The 21,121-nt window shown below is 47.5% G+C and overlaps 4 protein-coding genes and 1 long non-coding RNA gene across 8 annotated transcripts in view; 2 read left to right on the forward strand and 3 right to left on the reverse strand.

Annotated features, from left to right (window-relative positions):
* Positions 1-11,806, forward strand: LOC129686811 (uncharacterized). The gene is made up of 3 exons (XR_008721702.1): positions 1-140; positions 8,155-8,223; positions 11,486-11,806. It is a non-coding gene; the product is annotated as an uncharacterized LOC129686811 (long non-coding RNA).
* Positions 6,209-7,268, reverse strand: Lenep (lens epithelial protein). Its single transcript, XM_055620909.1, has 2 exons — positions 6,664-7,268; positions 6,209-6,572 (listed from the first exon to the last, which is right to left on the reverse strand). Exon 1 carries the CDS (start codon positions 6,896-6,898, stop codon positions 6,713-6,715), a length of 186 nt encoding a protein of 61 aa, XP_055476884.1. The 5' UTR covers positions 6,899-7,268; the 3' UTR covers positions 6,209-6,572; positions 6,664-6,712.
* Positions 7,347-15,082, reverse strand: Flad1 (flavin adenine dinucleotide synthetase 1). Of its 2 annotated transcripts, none has more exons than XM_055620833.1 (8): positions 15,017-15,082; positions 14,354-14,576; positions 11,800-12,544; positions 10,769-10,916; positions 9,700-9,798; positions 9,428-9,617; positions 7,655-7,728; positions 7,347-7,568 (listed from the first exon to the last, which is right to left on the reverse strand). In XM_055620833.1, exons 2-8 carry the CDS (start codon positions 14,432-14,434, stop codon positions 7,433-7,435), a joined length of 1,473 nt encoding a protein of 490 aa, XP_055476808.1. In that variant the 5' UTR covers positions 14,435-14,576; positions 15,017-15,082; the 3' UTR covers positions 7,347-7,432. The 2 variants fall into 2 exon arrangements, with proteins under 2 accessions (XP_055476808.1, XP_055476818.1); XM_055620843.1 differs by lacking the exon at positions 15,017-15,082 and adding an exon at positions 14,960-14,978.
* Positions 12,436-21,121, forward strand: part of Shc1 (SHC adaptor protein 1) — a 23,962-nt gene continuing 15,276 nt past the window's right edge. The window contains exon 1 of the mRNA XM_055620822.1: positions 12,436-12,517. The gene's annotated coding sequence lies outside the window, so the exon portion shown is untranslated. The remainder of the gene's footprint in view (positions 12,518-21,121) is intronic.
* Cks1b (CDC28 protein kinase regulatory subunit 1B) overlaps positions 19,753-21,121 on the reverse strand; it is a 4,512-nt gene continuing 3,143 nt past the window's right edge. For 2 of the 3 annotated variants that reach the window (XM_055620878.1, XM_055620896.1), the window contains 2 exons: positions 20,712-20,839; positions 19,753-20,249 (listed from right to left, as the gene is read on the reverse strand). In XM_055620878.1, coding sequence (XP_055476853.1) covers positions 20,197-20,249; positions 20,712-20,839 — 181 coding nt within the window. In that variant the 3' untranslated portion in view covers positions 19,753-20,196. The remainder of the gene's footprint in view (positions 20,250-20,711; positions 20,840-21,121) is intronic. The other variant, XM_055620886.1, reaches the window with a different exon arrangement.

Here is a 21,121-nt window from a genome sequence, read left to right on the forward strand (position 1 = left end):
GACTCTGAGTGGCGGCCTGCTTTCGAGACTGGCTTGTCCCAAGTTCACTGAAGTGACTGCTGAGCAGTTAGGCTTGTGGAGCCCTGGAGGAAGAGTGCATCTGGCGCCTGAGGCGAGACTCTCCTTGGCAGGGACCTAAAGTGAGTCTGGGGGCATATTTTTGGTGAGGGGCGCTGAGCTGAAAGCAGCGCCTCGGCCCGCGCCAGGCGCCCACCTATTCTCTGCTCCCCCGCCCCTTTCCCGCGGCTGCCCCCGCTTCCCTCGAAAAACCCGCCGCCCAGGAAACCGCTGGGGGCACTCAGACCGCAGCCCCCTCCTTCCCGCGGCCCCCCAGAACCCCGACCGCGACCGCCCAACCCACCTGAAGGGGCGGTGGCTGCCAGGGGCACTCCTTCCCACCGACTCCCCCCACACCTGCGGGTAGCACTATTTATAACTGCGCGCGCCTATTCTGGGCCTCTCGGCTGGAGCACGCAGCAGCGCAGTGCTAATCGCCGCTGGGATCTCTGCACCCCCTCCCCCCCAGGGCCGGGGTAGGTAAATTTAGCTTCAGGAAGCTCCGGGGAACATTTTCCAAAACTCCAAGACCCAGACAGGCAAAACAGAACCCCTCTGCGTGCAGCCTACTTCCTACTCGCCACTAGGTGGCGCAAGGCTCCTAAACCCCAGCCAGCTAGGGGTTGAGGACAGCGGTTCAGAAGGCCTAAGCCTGATAGCTAAGGAGCTGCGGATGGCTGCTGATTTGAATGGGTAAATTTTAGGAGGCTGGGAAAAGACTCTGGTGTTTGAAAGCCACCGCGAAAAGGGGCCGGGGCCAGAGGCTTCTACGTACGGATGGGCAAATAACTCCTATGTAAATGAAATGCAAATGAGAGCGTCGTTCTTCGTGCCTGGGGTGTCTGTGCTCTGGTGCTTCCAGTGATCACCAGCCTCGACTTGCTCTGCTGTGAAAATGTGAGACTGCCCCCTCGGCCCACAAACTCATTGTTTAATGATTTCTTTCTTACCTCTTTGTGCCCCGCCCCTACCTCTGTCTCACACTCCACCCAAGGTTCTACTTGGGATGTAATCTACAGAAATTTTGGATAGAAGGCTTTTCTCTTGCTGTGATACTTGAAGGTCACTTCTAGCTCCTTGGTCTGGTCTGCCTACCCCTTGTGGCTGCTAGGGGACCCCAAGGAACCCAAGGGTAGGCAATAACTCCCCCTCTGTCTTGGTATCTTGCTTCTCTAGCCACCCTATCCCTGGCATGAGCTCTTAGAACAACAGATTGCGTGTTCAAGACCCGAGTAGCTCTTTTGGGAGAGACCATTGGGAGAAGCTGCTGCCTTTCCTTTTTCCTTCCAGAAGAATGGTTAAGTTGTTGGTCAGGGAAACTATTCTAGTCTGGGTGGATTAAACAAAAGGTATTTTGATAGGACCTTAAGTTGATCCAAGGAGCAAAGGACAAAAGGACACAGTGACCTTGGAGCTTCGATGGGAAACAGGTACAGTTTAGGAGGAATGCCTTTGCCTCCTAGGACAATTAAACCATTTCTTTTCATTTCTCTTCGTTTTTTTCTGTGTAGCCCTGGCTGTTCTGGACTCACTTTGTAGATCAGGCTGGCCACAAACTCACAGAGATCCACCTGCCTCTGCCCCCAAGTGCTGGGATTAAAGGCGTGTGCCACCACCACCCGGCTCAATTAAGCCATTTCTATCAGAAGAGGAAAGCAGATTAATGAGGAACCCTGGTTTTGATTCTCTTTTCTTTTTTCAACAGGAGTCTTAGTATATTGCCTATGCTGTTTACCAACTCCTAGGATAAACCTCCCAAGTCAGCTTCCAGAATAGAAGGGAAAATAGATGTCTGTGTGCTACCAGCCTGGCAAGCCCTAAAAGTTGAGATCTAAAACTGTGGGTTCACTGAATGTCTGTTCTACTGAAGTGTGTTGTCCTGACCTTGGGATGAATCATTTCACTTCTTTGGACCTCTTTATTCAAATTAATGTGATATAATTACCTTTATTGTTATCTTGCCTACTTTGTTCTGTTGTGTATGTGAGCATGATTTGTTTGTTGTTTGGTTCTGAGATAGGGTTTCACCATCATGCTCAAGACTACCTACTTCGGACATTTACTTTTGCTCCTGAGCACACAGACACACAAGTGTGGAGGTCATAGGACAGCTTGTAGGAGTTCGTTCTTGCCTTTCAGCATGTGCATCTTTTGGATTCAAATTATCAGGCTTGACAGCAAACACCTTTATCCACTGAGCCATCTTGCCAGCCCTGAAGTGTACTTAAAACAAAATACTTAAACCAGGAACTGGAGAGGCAGAGGCAGAGTCAGGCAGATCGCTGAGTCATCTACATAATGAGTTGGACAAAGCTACATATTGACACTTTGTTTTTAAGAACACTTGTTTTGTTTTGTTTGACACAGGGTCACTCTTTAACCCAGGCTGGTTTTGAATTCACTGTGTAGCCCAAACTAGCCCCAAATTGGAGATAACTCTCTTGTTGTTACCTCCCAGGTACTGGATTATAAACATGAGTTACCACACCCAGCTTGAAGTAGATTTTTGTGAGAAGAGTCAAAGTATTGTATATTCTGTAGTGCTTCCAGGCTGTGTGAAATGTCTTTCCACTGTGAAAGCTTTTTCCAGCTGCTGCTCTCCTTGAGCCTCTATCAGTCTTTATTCCTCTTTCCTTCCACCAGCTCCCCACTACTTACCCCACCGTAGAAGACAGCCCGGATTCTGCTTCCTCTATCAACCACTTCCCCTAGCCTAACAACTTCTCCTGTGGAGAAGCCTTGTGCTCAGACCTCACACTCTGGGATCCACCTCTTAGGCACGCCTCAGTCTAATGGGAGTAGGACTTAAAGGAAAAGACGGCAGCAGGTCAGGGCTGAATTAGGGTCTGATAACAACTGGCCAGGCAGAGTGCAGACTCTGAGGAAAAAGACAAGAGCCCCACATTCAGCGGGGAAAGTCAGATCTCTGTCTGCACACCAACCCCTCCCTACCTGTATCAGACCTTTCTCCTTTCTGCTGTGCCCTGGGGCATGGCTGAGGGCTCAGAAGGAACCAGGCAGCAGTTCTAATCTGCATGTTGTGTTTAGAGGAGCACTGAGAAGATATGGTGGCTCATTCTTATAATCCTAGCACTGGGGAGTCTGAGGCAGAAGGATTGCCACAAGTTCAAAGGCAGTTAGAATTACAGAGTGAGACCCTGACTCAAAAATCAAGCCAAGGAGCTGAGTGGAATGGTACACCCCTTTAATCCCAGCACTCTGGGAGGCAGAGGCAGATGGATCTCTTTGAGTGTGAGGCTAGCCTGCTTTACAAAGCAAGTTCCAGGACAGCCAGGGCTATCCAGAGAAATCCTGTCTCAGAATAAGTAAGTAAGTAAATAAATAAATGAAAATAAAAATAAATCAAACCAAAGAAAGAGAGAAAAGTACATAAGAAACAACCTTGACGTCTAGGAACACAGCTCTAGGAGTGTGGCAACAGGCAGTTCTGTTACTGCTGCACTCACTGCTGACCCTACAGCACACTAGGAAAAAAAATCCTGTTTCCTTTTTGAAAAAGAGAAAGGAAAAAGGCATGCACCTGTATTCCCTGCACTCTGGAGTCTCAAAAAGAAAAAAATAAAGTGCTAAATGTAATGTTAAGATGTCCTATACAAAGCTCATAGAAAATAGAGGGTGCAGAGCACATGTCAGCCAGCCACCAGCCAGTCATGGTGGGTCATGCCAGAAATTCCGGTTTTCCTGAGGCGGAGGCAGGAGGATAGCTGTTACATTCAAGGTTAGCTTGGGCTACATGGTAAGACCCTGTCTCAAAAGAACCAAACCACACAGAGAATCCAGCCCACTTCTGAGGTCTGGCCTGAGCCACTAATAGGTATGGCCTACATTCATGACTTCCTAATGGGTGTTATATTTTGCCCCTGCTCCCTAAAGTCTATTCTCAAATCAGCTCATGTTCAACACCTTGCTCTCCTTCCTCATTTTATCCAGTATAAAAGTTCAAGTTATAGGGTTTAGAGAGATGGCTGAGGCCAAGAACGCATATAGCTCTTGAAGATGTGAAGCCCAGTGCGGTGGCGCATGCCTGTTAATCTCAGCACTCAGGGAGGCAGAGGCAGGCAATTTCTGAGTTCAAGGCCAGCCTGGTCTACAAAGGACAGCCAAGGCTACACAGAGAGACCCTGTCTCGATCTCAATTTGTCTCAAACTCGATCTGAGTTTGATTCGGGCAGTTTTGCCTGCAAGGTCTGATTCCAAGAGGATCCAATGCTTCCAGCCTCTGTGCCATATACCCACACATAATTGAAAATAAAAACAAACAAAGGCCGAAGTTCCAACTTATCATCCCCGACTTGGCTCCACTTGGCTCATATCCACCTCCAGCTTTTTCTTGTTTCCCATTACTTATCTCTTCACTGTACATTTGATAAGGTTTCCAGCCTACTGCAATGCTTAGCTGAAGCACCCATTTGTTGAATGAAGATGTAGTCTTTGTGTACATGATTTCACGGTTACCTCCAGGGACCTGGGGCTTGGAGAACAGATGTAGGAAACTGCTACTATTAGAATTTTGTTGTTGTTATTGTTGTTTTTTGTTTGTTGGGTCAGGGTCTCACTTTAGCTCAGGCTGTCCTTGAACTTGAGGCAATCCTCTATCTTGCCTCAGCCTTCCAAATGCTTGGATTATAGGAATAAGCCTCTACCCTAGCATTTTTAGAATTCTTTACTTTAGGCATGTATTATCATATGACTCTCCCAGACACACACACACCTGGCTTCAGTTGCAGAGCCTTGCATAGCATTCCACTGCTGAACTATATCCCAAATCCTATTTTTTTGTTTTCTTTTTTGAGACATTTCCTGTGTAGCCATGGATAGCTTTGAAGTACACAGCCCAGGCTGGTGTTGTACTGGTGGCACTCCTCTCTCAGTTTCCTGAGTGCCCAGGCACACAGTATTTCTTTAAAAAGTTTGTTTGTTTCTTTTTAGGTAGGGTCTCACTGTGTAGCCCTGGTTGGCCTCAAAATCTTTCTGCCTCTGCCTCCCAAGTGCTGGAATTAAAGGTGTGGGCTACCACAACTAGTACATAGAGCGTCTGTATAACAAGAATCAGGCTGTGGCACAGGGAGTTTAGTAGGTGCAAAGCCCTAGGTTAACTCCAACACCAAAACTCAACCAACAAACCAGACATCCAACAGTAAATAAAACCAGAGGGGCTGGAGAGAGAGCACTGTCTGCTCTTCCAGAGGTTCTGAGTTCAATTCCCAGCAATCACATGGTGGCTCACAACCATCTGTAATGAGATCTGGTGCCCTCTTCTGGCGTGGAGGTGTACATGCAGCCAGAACACTATATGTAATAAATAAATACATCTTAAACAACAACAAACAAACAGGCCCAGAGAAAATGGAGTTAACTAAGTAGAAGGCCAAAGCAGAGCTGGCTCCAGGGAGGGAGGCAGAGGAGCAGGGAGAAAGAGGTGGGCAATGGCTAGGCCAGAGTGCTCACCTGAGAGAAAGAGGGGCTTGGGGGGAGGCTGTAGCAGGCAAGAACAAGTTGACATACATGTGCAGGGACCTCTAGTGGCTCAAGGAAGGCATGTGTTGGTGGCTGCCAAGAGGAAGTGAGGAAACCAACCACTCACTACAGAGTCCTGACACAGGCGTGCTGTGATAGGATTGTTTTCTGATGGCTGTGTCTGAGCTGGGACTCCTTCCATATCTGGGGTCTAGCTGATTATGCTCCCATGTTCCTTAGGGACAGGGAGCTGCCTAGGTCACATCTCTTTTGAAAAAGGCTGAGTAGATGGGCATGGTAGTGCATGCCTGTAATCCCAACACTCCTGGAGGCAGAGGGAGACAGAGCTCTGTGCGTTCAAGGCCAGTCAGGTCTACAGAGTGAGTTCCAAGACAGCCAAAACTACAAAGAAACCCTTTCTCAAATAAACCAAAACCAACCAACCAAAAAAGGCCAAGTCTTTGGGTCCCCATCCTCACATCCCAGAATCGGGCTCTACTCATTTTGTCCTCTACACAAAGGTTAGGAGAGACCTGGCCTTTCTGTTTTGCTCCCAGCACCAGAGTCAGCAAACCTGGTTTTCAGCCTTACTTCTTCCAATCACCCTTCCTCCTGCTCTCTGGCTCTAAGCTCTTGGCATATGTACATGTCGTCATTTCCCTTTAGACAGTCAGAAATTTTGGCCTCAAGGCCTAAGCATATTTATTTTGTGTGTAGTTGAGTGGTTACCGGGTATCTTAGGGGCAGTCCATTCCTGGGTCTCCAAGTACATGGGAAGATTAATCATCTGGGTTGGGTGGGCTTGTTGTGCCAATTTTGGAGGAGTACCAGATCCTGCTGCAGTCTCATTGGAGTCTTAGCCAGCAAGCCAAGCTCATGCCTCCCAGAAGTATACCAGAGACAGGTGGCAGGGATAGATGGCCCCAGGATGAGGCAGGTCAGGCAGATGGACAGCTCAGAGCAGGGTTCATGTTTCGGTCTTCGCTTGTTTGGGGCCCATGCTTGGTGAAGACCGGCAGACTCCAGTAGTCTGAAGACTATAGGAAAAATGGGAGAGCTAGGCTGCAGGGTTCCACCACAGCAGCTGCAGCCACACCTCCTGACTGTCTACCCTCCCGTTCTCCCCACCTGGGTGATGCAGATCTTGGTGTCAGGGGTGACAGGAGGTGTTCCCTGATTAGTCCAGCAGTTCCTTGATACACCAGCAACAGAGAAGGATGTAGGCAACTTCCTTCAGGGTCCGATGTATGCCCTCCCACCCTGTGCCCATCTTAATGACAGGCACCTGGAGACCACTGCCTCGAAGGGCATCTCTTAGAGAGAAGGGTAGGGCCTGGGTTAGGTGCTGCATAGGTGGCTTCATGTAGACAGCAGCTCAGTGGAAGGGTGTGGATGCTGCCTTTGGGGCCTTTTATCCACTGTCCCCACCCTGTCAGGCCTCATGACTAAAGACAAAGGTTCTAGGGTCCAGCAAAAGAAGGTTCTGGGCCTTGGAACAGGCTGAGTCAGCTCTATAATCAGGGATGGTGGTGGTTAGAAGGGCGGGCTTGGCCACTCCATCTTTCATTCTCCACAGCCAGGAGACCTCAACTTCCCTTCCAAGCAGGCATGCCTGCTTCCTTCCCCGCTTTGGTGGGCTCCTGTGAGGCTGACATTGAGAATCAACCCTAGCAGCTCCTTTCTAGTATGTTTTACCTAATTCCTGGGCCCGTGAGTGAGCACTGCCAGTTCAGAGCTGGCAGCCTTGATCCACTTCTGCCTCCCCTGACCTCAGAGTAGAAAGGCCCAGCCAGAGCAACAGGCACCAACAATGGTGTGTGAGGTACGGTTTACTGACATGACAGGTTATACCCCCAACTAGCCCCCTTCCCCCTGTCTTGTCCCAGCTTTTGTAAGATCACGTTCGGGAATTCCTTTCCTCATCTTCATTTTCCAGTAGGTATGCTGGACGGTAGATGGGGTACCCTCCTGGGCTCAGGCACTTCAGGGCTGGATTCTGCACTGTGTTCTCCCGACTTCCCAGTGATGTATACCTGAGTGTCAGAAGAGGATCACATGAGTGACAGCTGGGCTTCCGTATCCTAGCATTCTCTCACCCTGTTCCCCCAAACAACCTTACCCTCGGTCATACAGGATGCAGTATGGGACAAACAGCTGACGCAGAAAATCCCAGATGTTTCTGTAGGTCCAGTCCTGGGAAGTGATAATGAGTCATTAGAACTGCCCTCACCCACAACTGCCACTGCCATCCCAGGGATGGGCCCATCTTGGGTACTTTTCTGTTTCCCTGGCCTTGAGGAAGGCTTGCTACCTGGATCTCTGTGTATCTTGCTTTGTGTGGGCTACCCCCTGCCAATCTCCGGTCCCCAGCCACCTGCCCTGTGCGATAAGCTGCAGGAGGATGTGTGTAAGTATAGAGCTTTCTGCCATGGTGGAAGCATCTAGCCCCTTGCTATCTGATATCACAGACATTTGCAATGTGGCTAGTGTAACTTAAGGAGTGAGTTGTTGGACTGGAGAAATGGTTCAGGGGTTAAGAGCACTGATTGTGTTCTTCCAGAGCACCCAGGTTCAATTCCTGCTACCCACATGGTGACTGACAACCATCTGTAATTTCAGTTCCAGGGTCCTGACTCCCTCTTCGGGCCTCAAGCATCTGGTACACATACTAGCCACACATACATGCAGGTATGAACTTCTTTTTCTCCCCCTTCCTTATATGTAGCTCATGCAGCTTTCAACATGGCCATCCTCCTGCCTTATCTTCCCACTTGCTGGGAGCTGAGGTATGTGCTAGACATTTCTTACACTCCTTGGGCTGGCCTGGTACTCCCTATATGGCTGGAATGACTTCTGTCTCTCTCGCCACTCTCAAGTCCCCAGTGATTTGTATCTGAAGTGGTGAAATAGGCGGCCAGTGGATGACGGGCAGGCTTGGGTAGGCATGGTGGTAGAGACTGAGCCCAGCCTCTGTGCACCTAGAGAACTCTACCAACTGAGCTACATCGTGGTGTTATGCGGTACTGGGTACTGAACCTACAGCTTTGTACAAGCTAGGCAAGGACTCTACCAACTGATCCCAAGAGCTGATTTTTAAATTTTATCTAAGTGAAAAATGACATATGAATCACATGCCATAAATTTTACCTTTTGAAAATAAATAATTCAGGGCTTTTGTTTTCCTGAGACAGGGTTTCACCCAGGCTGCCCAGAAGTCACTATGTAGTCCAGGCTGGGCTTGAACTCATACACTCCTCTTCCCTTTGCTTCTCAGTGGTTTTAATCATTTTTTTTATTTTTTCTATTTTTGAAATAGAGTCTCATATACCCAGACTGGCCTCAAACTTACTATGTAGCTAAGACTTGCCTTGAAGCTTAAAAAGTCATATTTATTTATTGGGGGCAGGGGGTGGGCAGGACTGTGTGAAGTCAATGAAGTCAAAGGGCAAGTTGTGGGAATCAGTTCTCTTCTGCCATAAGGTCCTGGAGATCAAAGTGCCTTTTCTGGCTGAGACATCTTGCCAGCCCTGACCTTAAACTTCTAATTCTCCTGAAGGCTGGAATTCTAGGCATGAGCTACCATACACGATTTCCAGGTGTGGTAGGCAGGCACTATACCAAATAAGCGGCATCCTCAGCCCCATAATCTGTATTTCATTTCAATTATAATTTAAGTATGAACAAATGGCTACTATCATATTGGACAGCACAGGCCCAGGTCGCTGTTTTGTCCAGTGAAAAGCACAATGCCTGCCACTGAATTAGTGCTCAATATTGGTCCAAAGGATGAATGAACACATAGCACTGCCTGCCTTGGGAGACAGGGCCCTTGGCTCATGCCTCAGGCTCTAGCCTCCTCACATTGGGGAAGGTACAGGGACTCATTTATTACCAGCAGCGGGTTGATACGCATGAACGAAGGCCAGCCGGGGTCAGTGGGACTGAAATGGCTGAGGCTACAAGAGTAGGGGTCAGTCCGTCGGGTGCCCATCAGGACAGCCTCCAGCTGGGGGTGCTTTTCCTGAAGTTCACCCAGGGCCTGCCTCATGTCACCTTCAGCCTCTAACACGTGCAGATGATACCTTGGGGAAGAAAGGACAGAGATGAGGAGCGGAGCTGATAGATCCAGGCCCTCTTAGAGCCCAGACCTCCAGGTCCCAATACCTCTTGATGGTGTCCTGTAGAAACTGCTCCAGCTCAGGGAAGGGCGAGACACTACGAATGTACAGGATCTGGAGAGGTTCTGGAACATCAGGAAATTTCCTGGGGAGAGTAAGGACCCATAGGCTTGGCAGAGAAGACAAGAGAAGTGTCCTCCAGAGAGTTCAGTATTCTCTTTGGGTCCTAGGATCAACACCCAAACTTTCTCCTTTTCCTTATCCTTTCCATCTAGCAAACCCAGACCCATTTCCTCTGAGAAGCCCACTCTGAGCCAGGGTCTTGCTGTGTAGCTCAGGCTGTCCTATAGTTCCCTATGTAGCAGCTGCCTCAAGCTCGCAGCCCTGCCTCAGCACTCTACGGGCTGGGATTACAGGAGTGTGCCAGTTTGCTTGGTTCATTCTGATTGCAAACCTAAACATCATTTCTGTTGCTATAAAATGAAAAATAGCAACACCTCCCACCTCAGGAAAAAAAAAAAAAAATTGGCTCTCATTGGTTGGCCTGGAACCCACTATGTAAACCAGGCTAGCTTCAAACCACAGCAGTCTACATCTAATACCTCTGTTGGGGTTGAAGGCATGCACCACCACAGCCAGCTGAGATTTTTTTAAAAGATAGGGCTTTAAGAAAAAAAAAAAAAAAGCCATGAAGCGAAGCGTTAGTTCAGCAGTTAAAAGCACTTGTTGCTCTTGTGGAGACTCCTGGAACTCACATGGCGCAAAACCATCTGTAAATGCTGGCCCCGAGGACTCTCTTCTGAGAAAGGTGGTCATAGGTGAATGCATACACTAACCATTCTCTAGACTAGCCTTCAGGTGCTGAGCTCACTGCTGGCGCTGCCACCATGCCAGGTTATGATGGCCAATAAATATCACCTCCCAACTGGACTGTGACTTTCCTCTGGTTGGCCACACAGTTAGAACTAAGGTCAGACAGACATCAGATGCTCAATAAATAAGGGCGAACAGCACAGATTTACCTTCCTCCCTGCTTTCTGGGATCAGGAGCTGGGATTTCGAGTTGGAGGTTTTAGCAGGTATTTCTGAGGCCTCAGCTCCCAGGGTAGGCTTACCTCTGCACAGCTGCATGGACGAGATGCAGGAGGGCGGTGCAGTCCTTGCCCCCATTGAAGCCCACACAGAGCTGGGAGAGGTGGTACTGAGTCAGGGCAGTCTCAATGGTTTGTAGGGCACCTGCTACCTTTTTCCCCAGACAAGACCCTGCCATTGAGGCAGGGAAAAGAGTGTCAACTAGATAAACATGGCTATCAAAGAAGTCATGTTACCCTTACTTAAAAACTTTCATTCTCTTTCCAGTGTTCTGGGATCCAAATGCTTTTATGCATTGCCTCTCTGTCTCCCTGCCTGCTCTTCAACCCCACCTCACACGGTTCTAGTCTTTCTTCTGGGGCAAGGACTGAGGGGAGGGAGTATGGGGACACTGGTTTCCTTTTGTCCTCTAGCTCCATCTGCTTCCTTCTAGTCTCCTTTTGTATTGTTTGTTCTTTCCCACCTCCAGGTCCAACCAAATTCCCATCTCTCAGTGTTTGTCACTTGTCTAGAAAACACTTCTGGGGGCTGGAGAGATAGCTCAGAGGTTAAGAGCACTGCTTGCTCTTCTAGAGGTCCTGAATTAAATTCCCAGCAACCACATGGTGGCTCACAACCATCCGTAATGAGATCTGGTGCTCCCTTCTGGCATTCAGGTGTACATGCAGGCAAAACATTGTATACATAATAAAATAAATAAATCTTAAAAAAAAAGAAAAAGAAAACGCTTCTCTCCCCAGATCAAAGCTGCTATCTCTGGTGTGGAATCCACTTCAGAATCACCTGTTTACCTGCTGAACAACGCATTATTCTGCTGAACAATGCATTACTTCTAAAGGCAGAACATACCTGTTCTGACAAGCTATGCCAACCTCAACACCCACCACAGTGCTGGTGAAAAGCGGTAATCAATAGTTACTAGAAGAATGAATGGATCAGCAGCAACTCTCTTCTACTTTTTCCTGGATCTGTGGGAAGCCCTCTGCAAACATTGCTAGACTTAGAGGAGGACCCGGACTCTGGTCCATACTGCCTTCCCCAAGGAGACTCCTACCTGACTGAGCAAGTTCGTATACGGCCTCGCGAGCCTTCTCAGCAGCATCAGGCAGGTAGGGGACCAATGATCCCTGAGGCAGACGTGCGGTCAGATAGGCCAGACATTCCTCCAAGGGCTCTTTTTCGTCGGAGTCTAGAATGAGCTTCACCTGATAGTAGTTGCTGCCCCAGTCAGGGTAGGAACCCAGGCTAAGCTTACGCCCAAAGTGGGCCTGGGCTTCAGTCAGGATGGGGGCGATTGAGCCCTCGGTCGCAGCCACATACAACTCCTTCAGGTGGAATTGCACAGCTGTGTTTTGGAATAGTCCTTTCAGTCCTTCCAACGCTCGCTGCAGCAGCTCCGGAATTCCTGGGAAGAGGTAGACATTTCGGACAGAGACCAGCGGGAATCTGAAGGGGTGGCCAGTCCGAGGGTCTGTGCCATAATGCAGGCGGGCAGAGGAGGGCACCAGCGACATCTTCTCCCAACCCTCCCCTCCTAGGGTTTTGATGACTGCTTGGAGCTCAGGGTGTGGTTTGAGTTCCTCCCCAAAGGCCTGTGCCACTGCCTCAAAGGTCACATCGTCATGAGTGGGGCCGACGCCCCCTGCAGTGAGGACGTGAGTGAAGCGGCTGGAGAATGAAGTGACCTCAGCTGCAATGGTGGCTACCTCATCAGGTACAACAGAAACTTGGCAAACCTGGACCCCCAGGGATCGCAGTGTCCGGCAAAGAAAGTAAGTGTTGGTGTCTTGAGTGTGTCCCTAGGGATTGGAGGAAGGATGAGACTGTCAGTGCTGGGGGATGGGGAGCAGCTATATTTGTCTAGTGATGGTGCTTTTCTCAGGGGAAGAGGGGATCTTCTTAGGCTGCTAAGGAGCAAGAATGAAAAACCCCATTTGAATGAGAGAAGACAGGATTCTCCTAAGGGGTACTTTCCTATCCATCCATCCTGACCTCACTTGCATTTATAAATTCGGTAGACAGTTCTGCAGCTTGATCTTGACCTCACCTATATTTATAGACTCAAACGTTTATATATTTATATATAGTTTATATATTATAAATTCAACTCAACTCAGTATTTATAGACACCAACCCCAACAGTTTCAGTTTCAGCCCCTGGCTTCAAGTATTGGGCAGCCTCACCACATGCCTGGTTATTTTGCTCAGTGGCAACCCAGACACTGGCCACGGTCAGCTAGGCCTTTCATTTTGTCAATTCCACTTATAAAAATTCTCACCAACTTCTCTCTTCGCTGTTTTCACTTTCTTGAGGAGGTTCGTAGCACCTTTCTCCTGAACAGTGCTGCCAGCCTCCAGCCACTGTGCTCTGCTCCCTGTCTTTTAAACATGTGGTGTTTTCCAATTGCACACAGATTAAAGTTCACATTCTCTTGCAATCATTAAAGCTGGCTGGCTATGTTGTTGGCCCTATCTTCTTCCCTACTCTTAACTTCTATTTTTCTATAGAAGGATGAGTATTTGAAAGTTTGTGTTCTGGGTTGAAGCGATGGCTTGCTGCTTTTCCAGAAGTTTGTTTCCTAGAACTGGAGTGGTCTTAAGTCCCACTCCAGGGTATCTTACACGTTCTTCTGGCCTCTGTGGGCACCTCCCCCTCCCCCAGATACATAAACGTAAAATAAGAATCTTTAAGCCTGGCATGGTGGCACACACCATGGTGGCACACTTTAATTCCAGCACTCCAGAGGCAAGGACAGTGACACTTGGATCTTTGTGAGTTCAAGGCCAGTCTGTTTAACATAAAGAAAGAGTTCTAAGCCAGCAGGTTTACCCAGTCACACTCTGTCCCAGAAAAAGTTTGTGACCTGCAGCTAGAATTCCATCTCTAGCACTTTCTTCCTTTTATTAATTTTGAGACAGAATCTCTCTGTGTAGCCCTGGCTGTCCTGGAATTGGCTATGTAGACAAGGCTAGCCTCTGAACTCAGAGATCCATGCTTCTACCTCCCAAATGCTGGGAGTGCCACTGTGCTCTTAGCACTCTGTACACTTGCAACTTTCAGCAAGTTTCTCAGCCTCTTCATGGAATTGCTGGGAGTTTGTAAGGCCACATGTGATATGTTAAGTACATGCCAGCCTCTGGTAAACACTAAAAAAGACCAGGGTGAATATTACTGTTAAAACCTATGCCTGCCACATCTTCCAGCAACACTGCTGATCATTCAGGATCGAGTCTTCTCTTCTAGGACCTTCCATCTACCTCACCTACCCAGTCTGCTGAAGTGCTTGAAAAACTATCAGATACGCTGGTTACAGATGACATACAGCTTCTCTACTTGCTGTGCCTTCTGTAATTGTTATGTGGCTACTCTGTTCCCTATCATATTGTTACATTGCTTGGCACGTTGTGGGGAAGTTGCTACTCATCTTTCAACAGAAAAAAAAAACTCAGTAACAGGAGGGTCATTTTTCCTCCAATCTGTTGGGGCTCACTCCAAGGCCCTGCTTTGGTAAGCAAGGGGCTTCCCACCCTGATTCCCCTCCTTTCATCGGAAACAGAGCCCATAGTAAGAGAAGCCACGCCCTTCCCCGCTGTAGTTCCAGACACACCTTAAGGATCTCATCTCCAACAATGATGATGCCTGCCGTCACGTTGCGTCCTGGGGGAAGTTCAGAGGCCACAGATGCCATGGTCCTGCCCTCTCTGCCCTTTTGCAAGGCTCTCCAGTAGCCACTCAGGACCCCAGATAGGGGTCGTAAGAACTGAGAGGTCGCCAGGTCTACAGGATACTGGAGGCCATACCCTGGGTACACAGTCTGGGGTCGAGGGAACCTGGAAGAAAGAGCCAGAAAGGACAGTGGGGAGGGCAGGACTGTACCTTCTTCCTTCTTAGAGGAAGGCTCAATCTTCTTTAGTCACAACATTTAAAAACGTTTCCTTTACTCCGGCCTTTTTAACGTGTTCTCAAGCCTCAGGCTCCCAAAAGCGTCTCTATTGCTATCCCTTTAAAGTGCCATGTTCTCCCAAGACCTACTACTTTAGATATTTCCGTCTGCCGAGCAGGTCTAAAATTTGCTCTCAGGTATCTGCACCTTTAAATGTCTCTTCTCTTCGGGTTACCTGTCCCTTTAAATATATCTACCTTATTCTGGGCCTCCGGATCCCTTTAAATGCATTCCTTTCCACCCTCCGCCACTGACAAGAACTCAACCTACTTCTGCACCCTTTCTACCCCGAAATCTGTTTTTCTCACCAGGCTTCAGATCACTAACCTCGTATCATCCCACCTTCCTTTTTTACCCCTTCACAGGGCACTTGGCCCCTTCCTTTCCGCGTGCCCTAGAACAGCTTCCGTACTCAAAGTCCCGCCTTTCAGTACTTCAAGTCGATTGGTTACTGTGGCTGTCGCTTACTCTCATCATGGTCCTATTGGTCTAGTCGGCAGTCGCTCACGCGGTTCAGCTAGGCGCTGAAGGAAATGCTAAGTTGTTATTGGCAACACCACGTGGTCATCACTGCCCGGAAATAAAAATAGGTGGCTGGCTTTAGGCCATGGCGGGCGGGACTTAAGAGTTAGGAATGCGAGCTGGAGAGATGGCTCAGAGGTTAAGGGCACTGGCTGCTCTTCCAAAGGTGCTGAGCTCAATTTCCAGCAACCACATGGTGACTCACAACCATCTGAGAACTGGAATTAAAAGGCGTGAGCCACCATGCCAGGCTCTGTATTCGAATGTGTGCTCATTACTGTTTCCATTAGCTAAGACTAATTCTAGGCTAAGGGATCAGAGGCTGGTAGAATTTTTTTTCTGTTTGTTTGTTTGTTTTTGTTTTTGTTTTTGTTTTGTTTTTTTTTTTTGAGACAGGTTTCTCTGTAGCCCTGTCCTGGAACACAAAGATCCTCCTGCCTCTGCCTTCCAAGTACTGGGATTAAAGGTGTGTGCGACCACAGATGGTTTTTGTCTCTTATACTAAAGGTTCAAGAGATTTTCCTGCGATACTCCATTTCCCATGGGTGTCTCTGGGACGGGAGGCCCAAGATACTGCACCAAGCTGGGGTTTTATTTTGTAGCAGGAAGAAGGTAAAAAAAAAAAAAAAAAATGTTTATTAGCATTAACAATTGGGAGTGAGCTCTACAGTGTGGAACCTTCGCTTGTTTCTAGCATAAACGGAAAAACTACTTAAGCCTCTTTGACATTAAAAATTAAAAATTCTTTCCTGCCCCACCTGCCTCCAGGAGAAAAACACTTTTCCCTTGTACTCACGTTGTACTCCTCAGTCTATCTTACTCCTATGTCAGTAGGAGTACCTCGTACTCACATTGGGAGTTCATCATCCTATTACTCCTGTGTCAGTGCCCCTCCATCCTCTGTGGGTGCCAGGGAAAATAGTTTAATCATCTGGGATCTTTTTTAAAAGTTCTATTGCAAGCTGGCCCTGGTGGTGCAAGCCTGTAATCCCAGCACTCTGGGAGGCAGTGGCAAGCAGATCTCTGTGAGTTCAAGGCCAGCCTGGTCTACAAAGCAAGTCCAAGATAGCCAAGGCTACACAGAGCAACCTGTCTCCCAAAAAACAAAGCCCTATTATTGTGTGACTGGGCAGGAGGGCAGTGCCACAGCATGCATGCAGAGGTCAGAGCACAGCTTCCTGGAGTGGCTTCTTCCACTCTTATGTGGGGTGGTCCTGAGATCTAACTCAGGTAGTCCGACGTGGGTGGCAAAGGCTTTCGTTTTTACCTGTTGAACCATCTCACCAGCCCTAGGACACTTACAGTATGTAAATTATGATCCAGCAGGTGTGGATAGGGTCTGAGATCTACATTTCCCTTGGGATTTTGTGCTGTGACTTGGAAACATGCTAAACCACAACTGGCCGTATTTCACTGCACGAAAACTTTTCAAACAAATACACTCACTTTACTTGTGGAGAAAGTGCTGGCAATATAGTTTAATGTTAGAGTACTGATCTAACATTGTGAGGAACTGGTTTCATATCCCAGGACTGATGCTATAGGGAATGTAAGACCAGCCTTAAGTTGTAAGTCCTGTGGGGTTTCCTCAGTTTGGAAAAAAAAGGGGTGGTGGTGGTGAGGGGAATGAATGTGACCAGAGTGTATTATATATTTGTTTGAAATTGTTAAGCTGAGAGTAGTGGCAGACACCTATAATCCCAGCATTCAATAGGTAGAGGCAGCTGGATCTCTGAGTTTAAAGCCAGCCTGGTTTACAGAGTGAGTTCCAGGCCAGCCAAGGCCACATAGTAAGACCCTTTCTCAAAATGAGCAAATAATAATTTAGAAAGAAATATATTAATATATAGATTTTAATCTCTGAATGCTCTATCTGCATGTGTGCCTGCATGCCAGAAGAGGGCACCACATCTCTTTAGAGATGATTGTGAGCCACTAGGTGGTTGCTGGGAATTGAACGAAGGACCTCTAGAAGAGCAGCCAGTGCTTTTAACCTCTGAACCATCTCTCCAGCCCTGTTGTAAATTTTTAAGTGCACATTACTAGAACTGTTAACATAGTGCTGAGCCCAGTTCTCAGGATTCCACGAAACAGTATGCCCATGAATCTGCATTTTGAACATTTCCAGGTGATGAGGCTTCCTTTAGGTCTGTGATGGCTGAGGGGGCTGGAGAGATGCAGCAGCAATTACTTTTGTAGACCTGGGTTGGATTCACAGCATCCAGGTGGTAGCTTCTAATCATCACTTCAGTTCCAGAGCATCTGATGAGCGTGCATGTGTTAGCAAAATAGTGACACATGCAACATAAATCTAAAGCTGGGCATAGTGAATACCCTCAGTCTCAGCACTTGGGAGACAGAGGCAAGGCCAGCCTGGTCTACATAATGAGATCCTGCCTCAAGAAAACCAAATAAATCTAAAACAAAACAAAACTTGTATACAGTGACAATTAAACTAGGAATAAAAGAATAATGGGCGACAGTGTCTCTTAAGTGTACGCTATTACTGGACGAACATCTTTTTTCAAACATCAAGCAGGCCTGTGTACATTCATGTGTCACAGTTGTGGAGGTCAGAGAACAGCTCAAAGGACAGCTCTCTCCTTGCCCCAGTACATTAAAGTGCTTAGGTTTGGTGGTATGCCCATTTGCTGAGCCACTTTTTAAAGATAAGTTCTTAGATATTTATGTATGTAAATGCTTTGCCTACACGTATGTATTTGCATCATGTTTGAAGGGAGCTGAAGGTAGGTCTGCAAGAGCGACTAGCGCTCTTAATCACTTTGCCACCTCTCCTACCCTGAACCACCGTTCTTAAACAGCTAGTTGATACCATTGTTTACATTCAGTCTACACTCCAGAATTTTTCTGTAAAAAAAAAAGAAAAAAAATTCAACTTATGGGTAGAGGCCAAAAGAATGTGTTCAATCTCCTGGAACTGCAGTTACCATGGTTGTGAGCACCCCAGGGAATTAAATGCAGGTGCGCTGAAAGAGTAGCAGGTGCTCTTAAAAGCTGAGCTTTTGTTTGGCCCACTCCAAAGAATTACTCTAGGTATGACTCTGGTGGGATCAGTATTGAAACTGTCCAGGCAGTTCTCCTACTCAAACCCACTTGAAATCCAGCCATCAGTCACAGTGACATGTCACAGGAGCTGGGATCCTGTGCAGGCACTTCAGCCCCAGAACAGCTCCAGGTCCTCCTCCCCTGTCTTTGGATGCTCTTCAAATGTTGGGACTGTAGAAAACAGTTCATTTGCTTTGATGAGTCCCAATAAAAACATTATCTTAGGCCAGTAATCAGAGTGAAATACCTTTCAATGAATGTTTTTTACACTGTCCAATAAACATAGTTATTGGAATATTCACCTAAGCCTCATTATTGCTAAGAGCTGTTTCCACCATCCACCCCAAGGTGTATCATTCAGCTCCACCTAGCCAACCATTTGCACTGGGCTTTTGAAGTCTCTCCTAATCTGGGCAATTCTAGGTTTTATAAAGAGGTCACATAGCCCTCAGGGCAGATTACAAGCCTGACCCTTCCCTGATAAGGAAACTGCTAGCAAGCAGCTAGAATTCCTAGAAACACCTAACCCTGCTAAGGATCGTAGTCCACCAGTGGCCTTCAATTGTACTTGGGAGATCCTGGTCCAAGCACCATAGGATAATTAAGTACTGAATTTTCCTTCTTGTGACAGGACCATTAAGTATCTCTGACCCCTGACCCCACAGAATCAAAGAGATCTTATAACCACAGTTATTAGATTATAAAAACTTCCTTTAATCAAGGCTTATAACATGGAAGAGATCTGTCAGATAAAATGGAAAGTTTCCAATACATGAGACATAAATCCCTTGAAACCCCTCCCTCTGCCCAGGGTTTATATTGCCCTTGATTTCACATGAATAAAGGTTCCTGCTTTCTCAGTTCAATATTGTCTAAGACTGGGAGGTGAACACTCAAATTTGGGTTGCCTGTCCAGGCAACTACCTCCCCGCCACTGTAAGTTCCTTAACCTCCCGAGGCTTTATTGCTGGTCAGCTAGCCTTGTGCTGCTGGTTTTGGTGAGCTTCCACCATTCACTGTCCCACAGCACTGTTGTGTCTCACCTGATCTACCTTCTGGTGGCTCTCTGGCTTCTGCTATGCTCAGGACAGCAGCTCAGTCAAGAGCTGTAACACTCTGGTATCATGACAGGCCCTAGGGCACCTGAGATTCCATCACCACCAGCGCTCTCATGCTAACACTGTGGAAAACCCTTTCCACACTCCGGCTTAGTGCACTGGGGCTTCACCCTAAAGCACTCTAGCTGATAAGAGAAATTGAACCTGTTTTTCTACTGAAAGCTGAACTCCCTGACCCCAGCTAAGATCCAGATCCCAGCCCCGCCAGAAGCCCGTCAAGAAGGATTCCATAGTATCACCTTGGTTGCAGAAAGGGGGATAGTTCAGAGAGAATGAAGGATGGGGGAGGGGCAGGAACGACGAAAAGGGACACTGACCACAATGACACATGGATAAGACGATCTTATAACCACAGTATTAGATTATAAAAACTTCCTTTAATCAAGGCTTATAACATGGAAGAGATCTGTCAGATAAAATGGAAAGTTTCCAATACATTGAGACATAAATCCCTAAGTCACCATAAATACAATACCCAATAGTGAAAACCACAACAGCAAATTCACACCATCCCTGTAAGACCCATGATCTGATTTCACATGCTTCTGAGAGATGGCGATTATGGCGTACTGATACAGAGCACACTAGGGCTTGAGGTCACACTCATCTGACAAGGCTGTGGCATTGGTGGCTCAACTCAAGAAGCAATGCAGGTACAGCACATTCAAACAGTGTATCGAATGAACATCCTTTAAATATCTAAGTGGGAAATAGGAAAGCAACACAATCAGGCTATCAGAAAGATGGTAGGAAGTAAGGACAGCTGTGTAAAGCTTGAGACTGAAAGTTGGTTCGCCAGCTTCATTTCTTTGGCTTCTTGGGTAGTGGCCGCCGGAACAGTAAGATGTGAGGCTCTGAAAGAATCAGTGAAATCTCAGAAAGAAACTCACACCATTCTAAGCACAACCAATAGTGTATGCTACCAGTGCGCCCCAGCTCTCTGCCATGTACGGAATTGTTAGTTTTTTTCTGTTTGTACAGCCCTGGGTGTCTGGTGTCTTACCAAGAAACAGAACTGCCTGTGCTTATTTGGAACACTTCAGTCTTTTGCAGGGGTCATAATCAGGGCATATGGGGCATTTAAAAGAGTACCCTCTGGCTAAACAGTTTGTGTGCCCCCCCCCCCCCCCCGTAAGATTGTCCCTATCCTCCTAGGTAGTTTACTTATTTTTATAATTCTGGCTTCTCTGCATAGCTGAAGTGAGAAAAAACAAAACAAAACAAAACAAAAAACCCTGTAAATGATGTTCTCCCTCTACTGTGCTGGTTTGTAATCTTCCTCCAGCCAGAGTAAAGTTGCTTTACATTGCACTGACCTGGTTCATGGATCATGTAATGGACCCATCCCTGACTCTGCTGCACACCAAGGTTCCTCCACTCGGATTCAGACATCAAATGGGTTTTAGGGACCAGCTTGGCTATGTCCTTGGGCAACATGACATGCCTGTAACAGAAACATGTGGATGTGAGTGAAGAGTCTGTGCCAGTAGTGAGTACAGTCTGCTGGCACTGACCCACTTGCACATACAAACAGAGGAAGAAGAAAGGCTGAGAGTGTGATAGCTCACACCCATGGTGATGCTGGCACTTACAGGGAAATGGCAGAATTACCAGGCATTTGGGGCCATCCTGGGCTACAGAGAATCCGTGAAAACAAGCGTGTAGCCTAGTGTGGGGACACTCGCCTTTAATCCCAGCACTCAGGGTGCCTCAGAGAATCTCAGTC

The sequence above is a fragment of the Psammomys obesus genome, unplaced genomic scaffold (genome assembly GCF_907164565.1).
Source record: "Psammomys obesus unplaced genomic scaffold, mPsaObe1.curated_primary_1811, whole genome shotgun sequence".
NCBI lineage: Eukaryota > Metazoa > Chordata > Mammalia > Rodentia > Muridae > Psammomys > Psammomys obesus.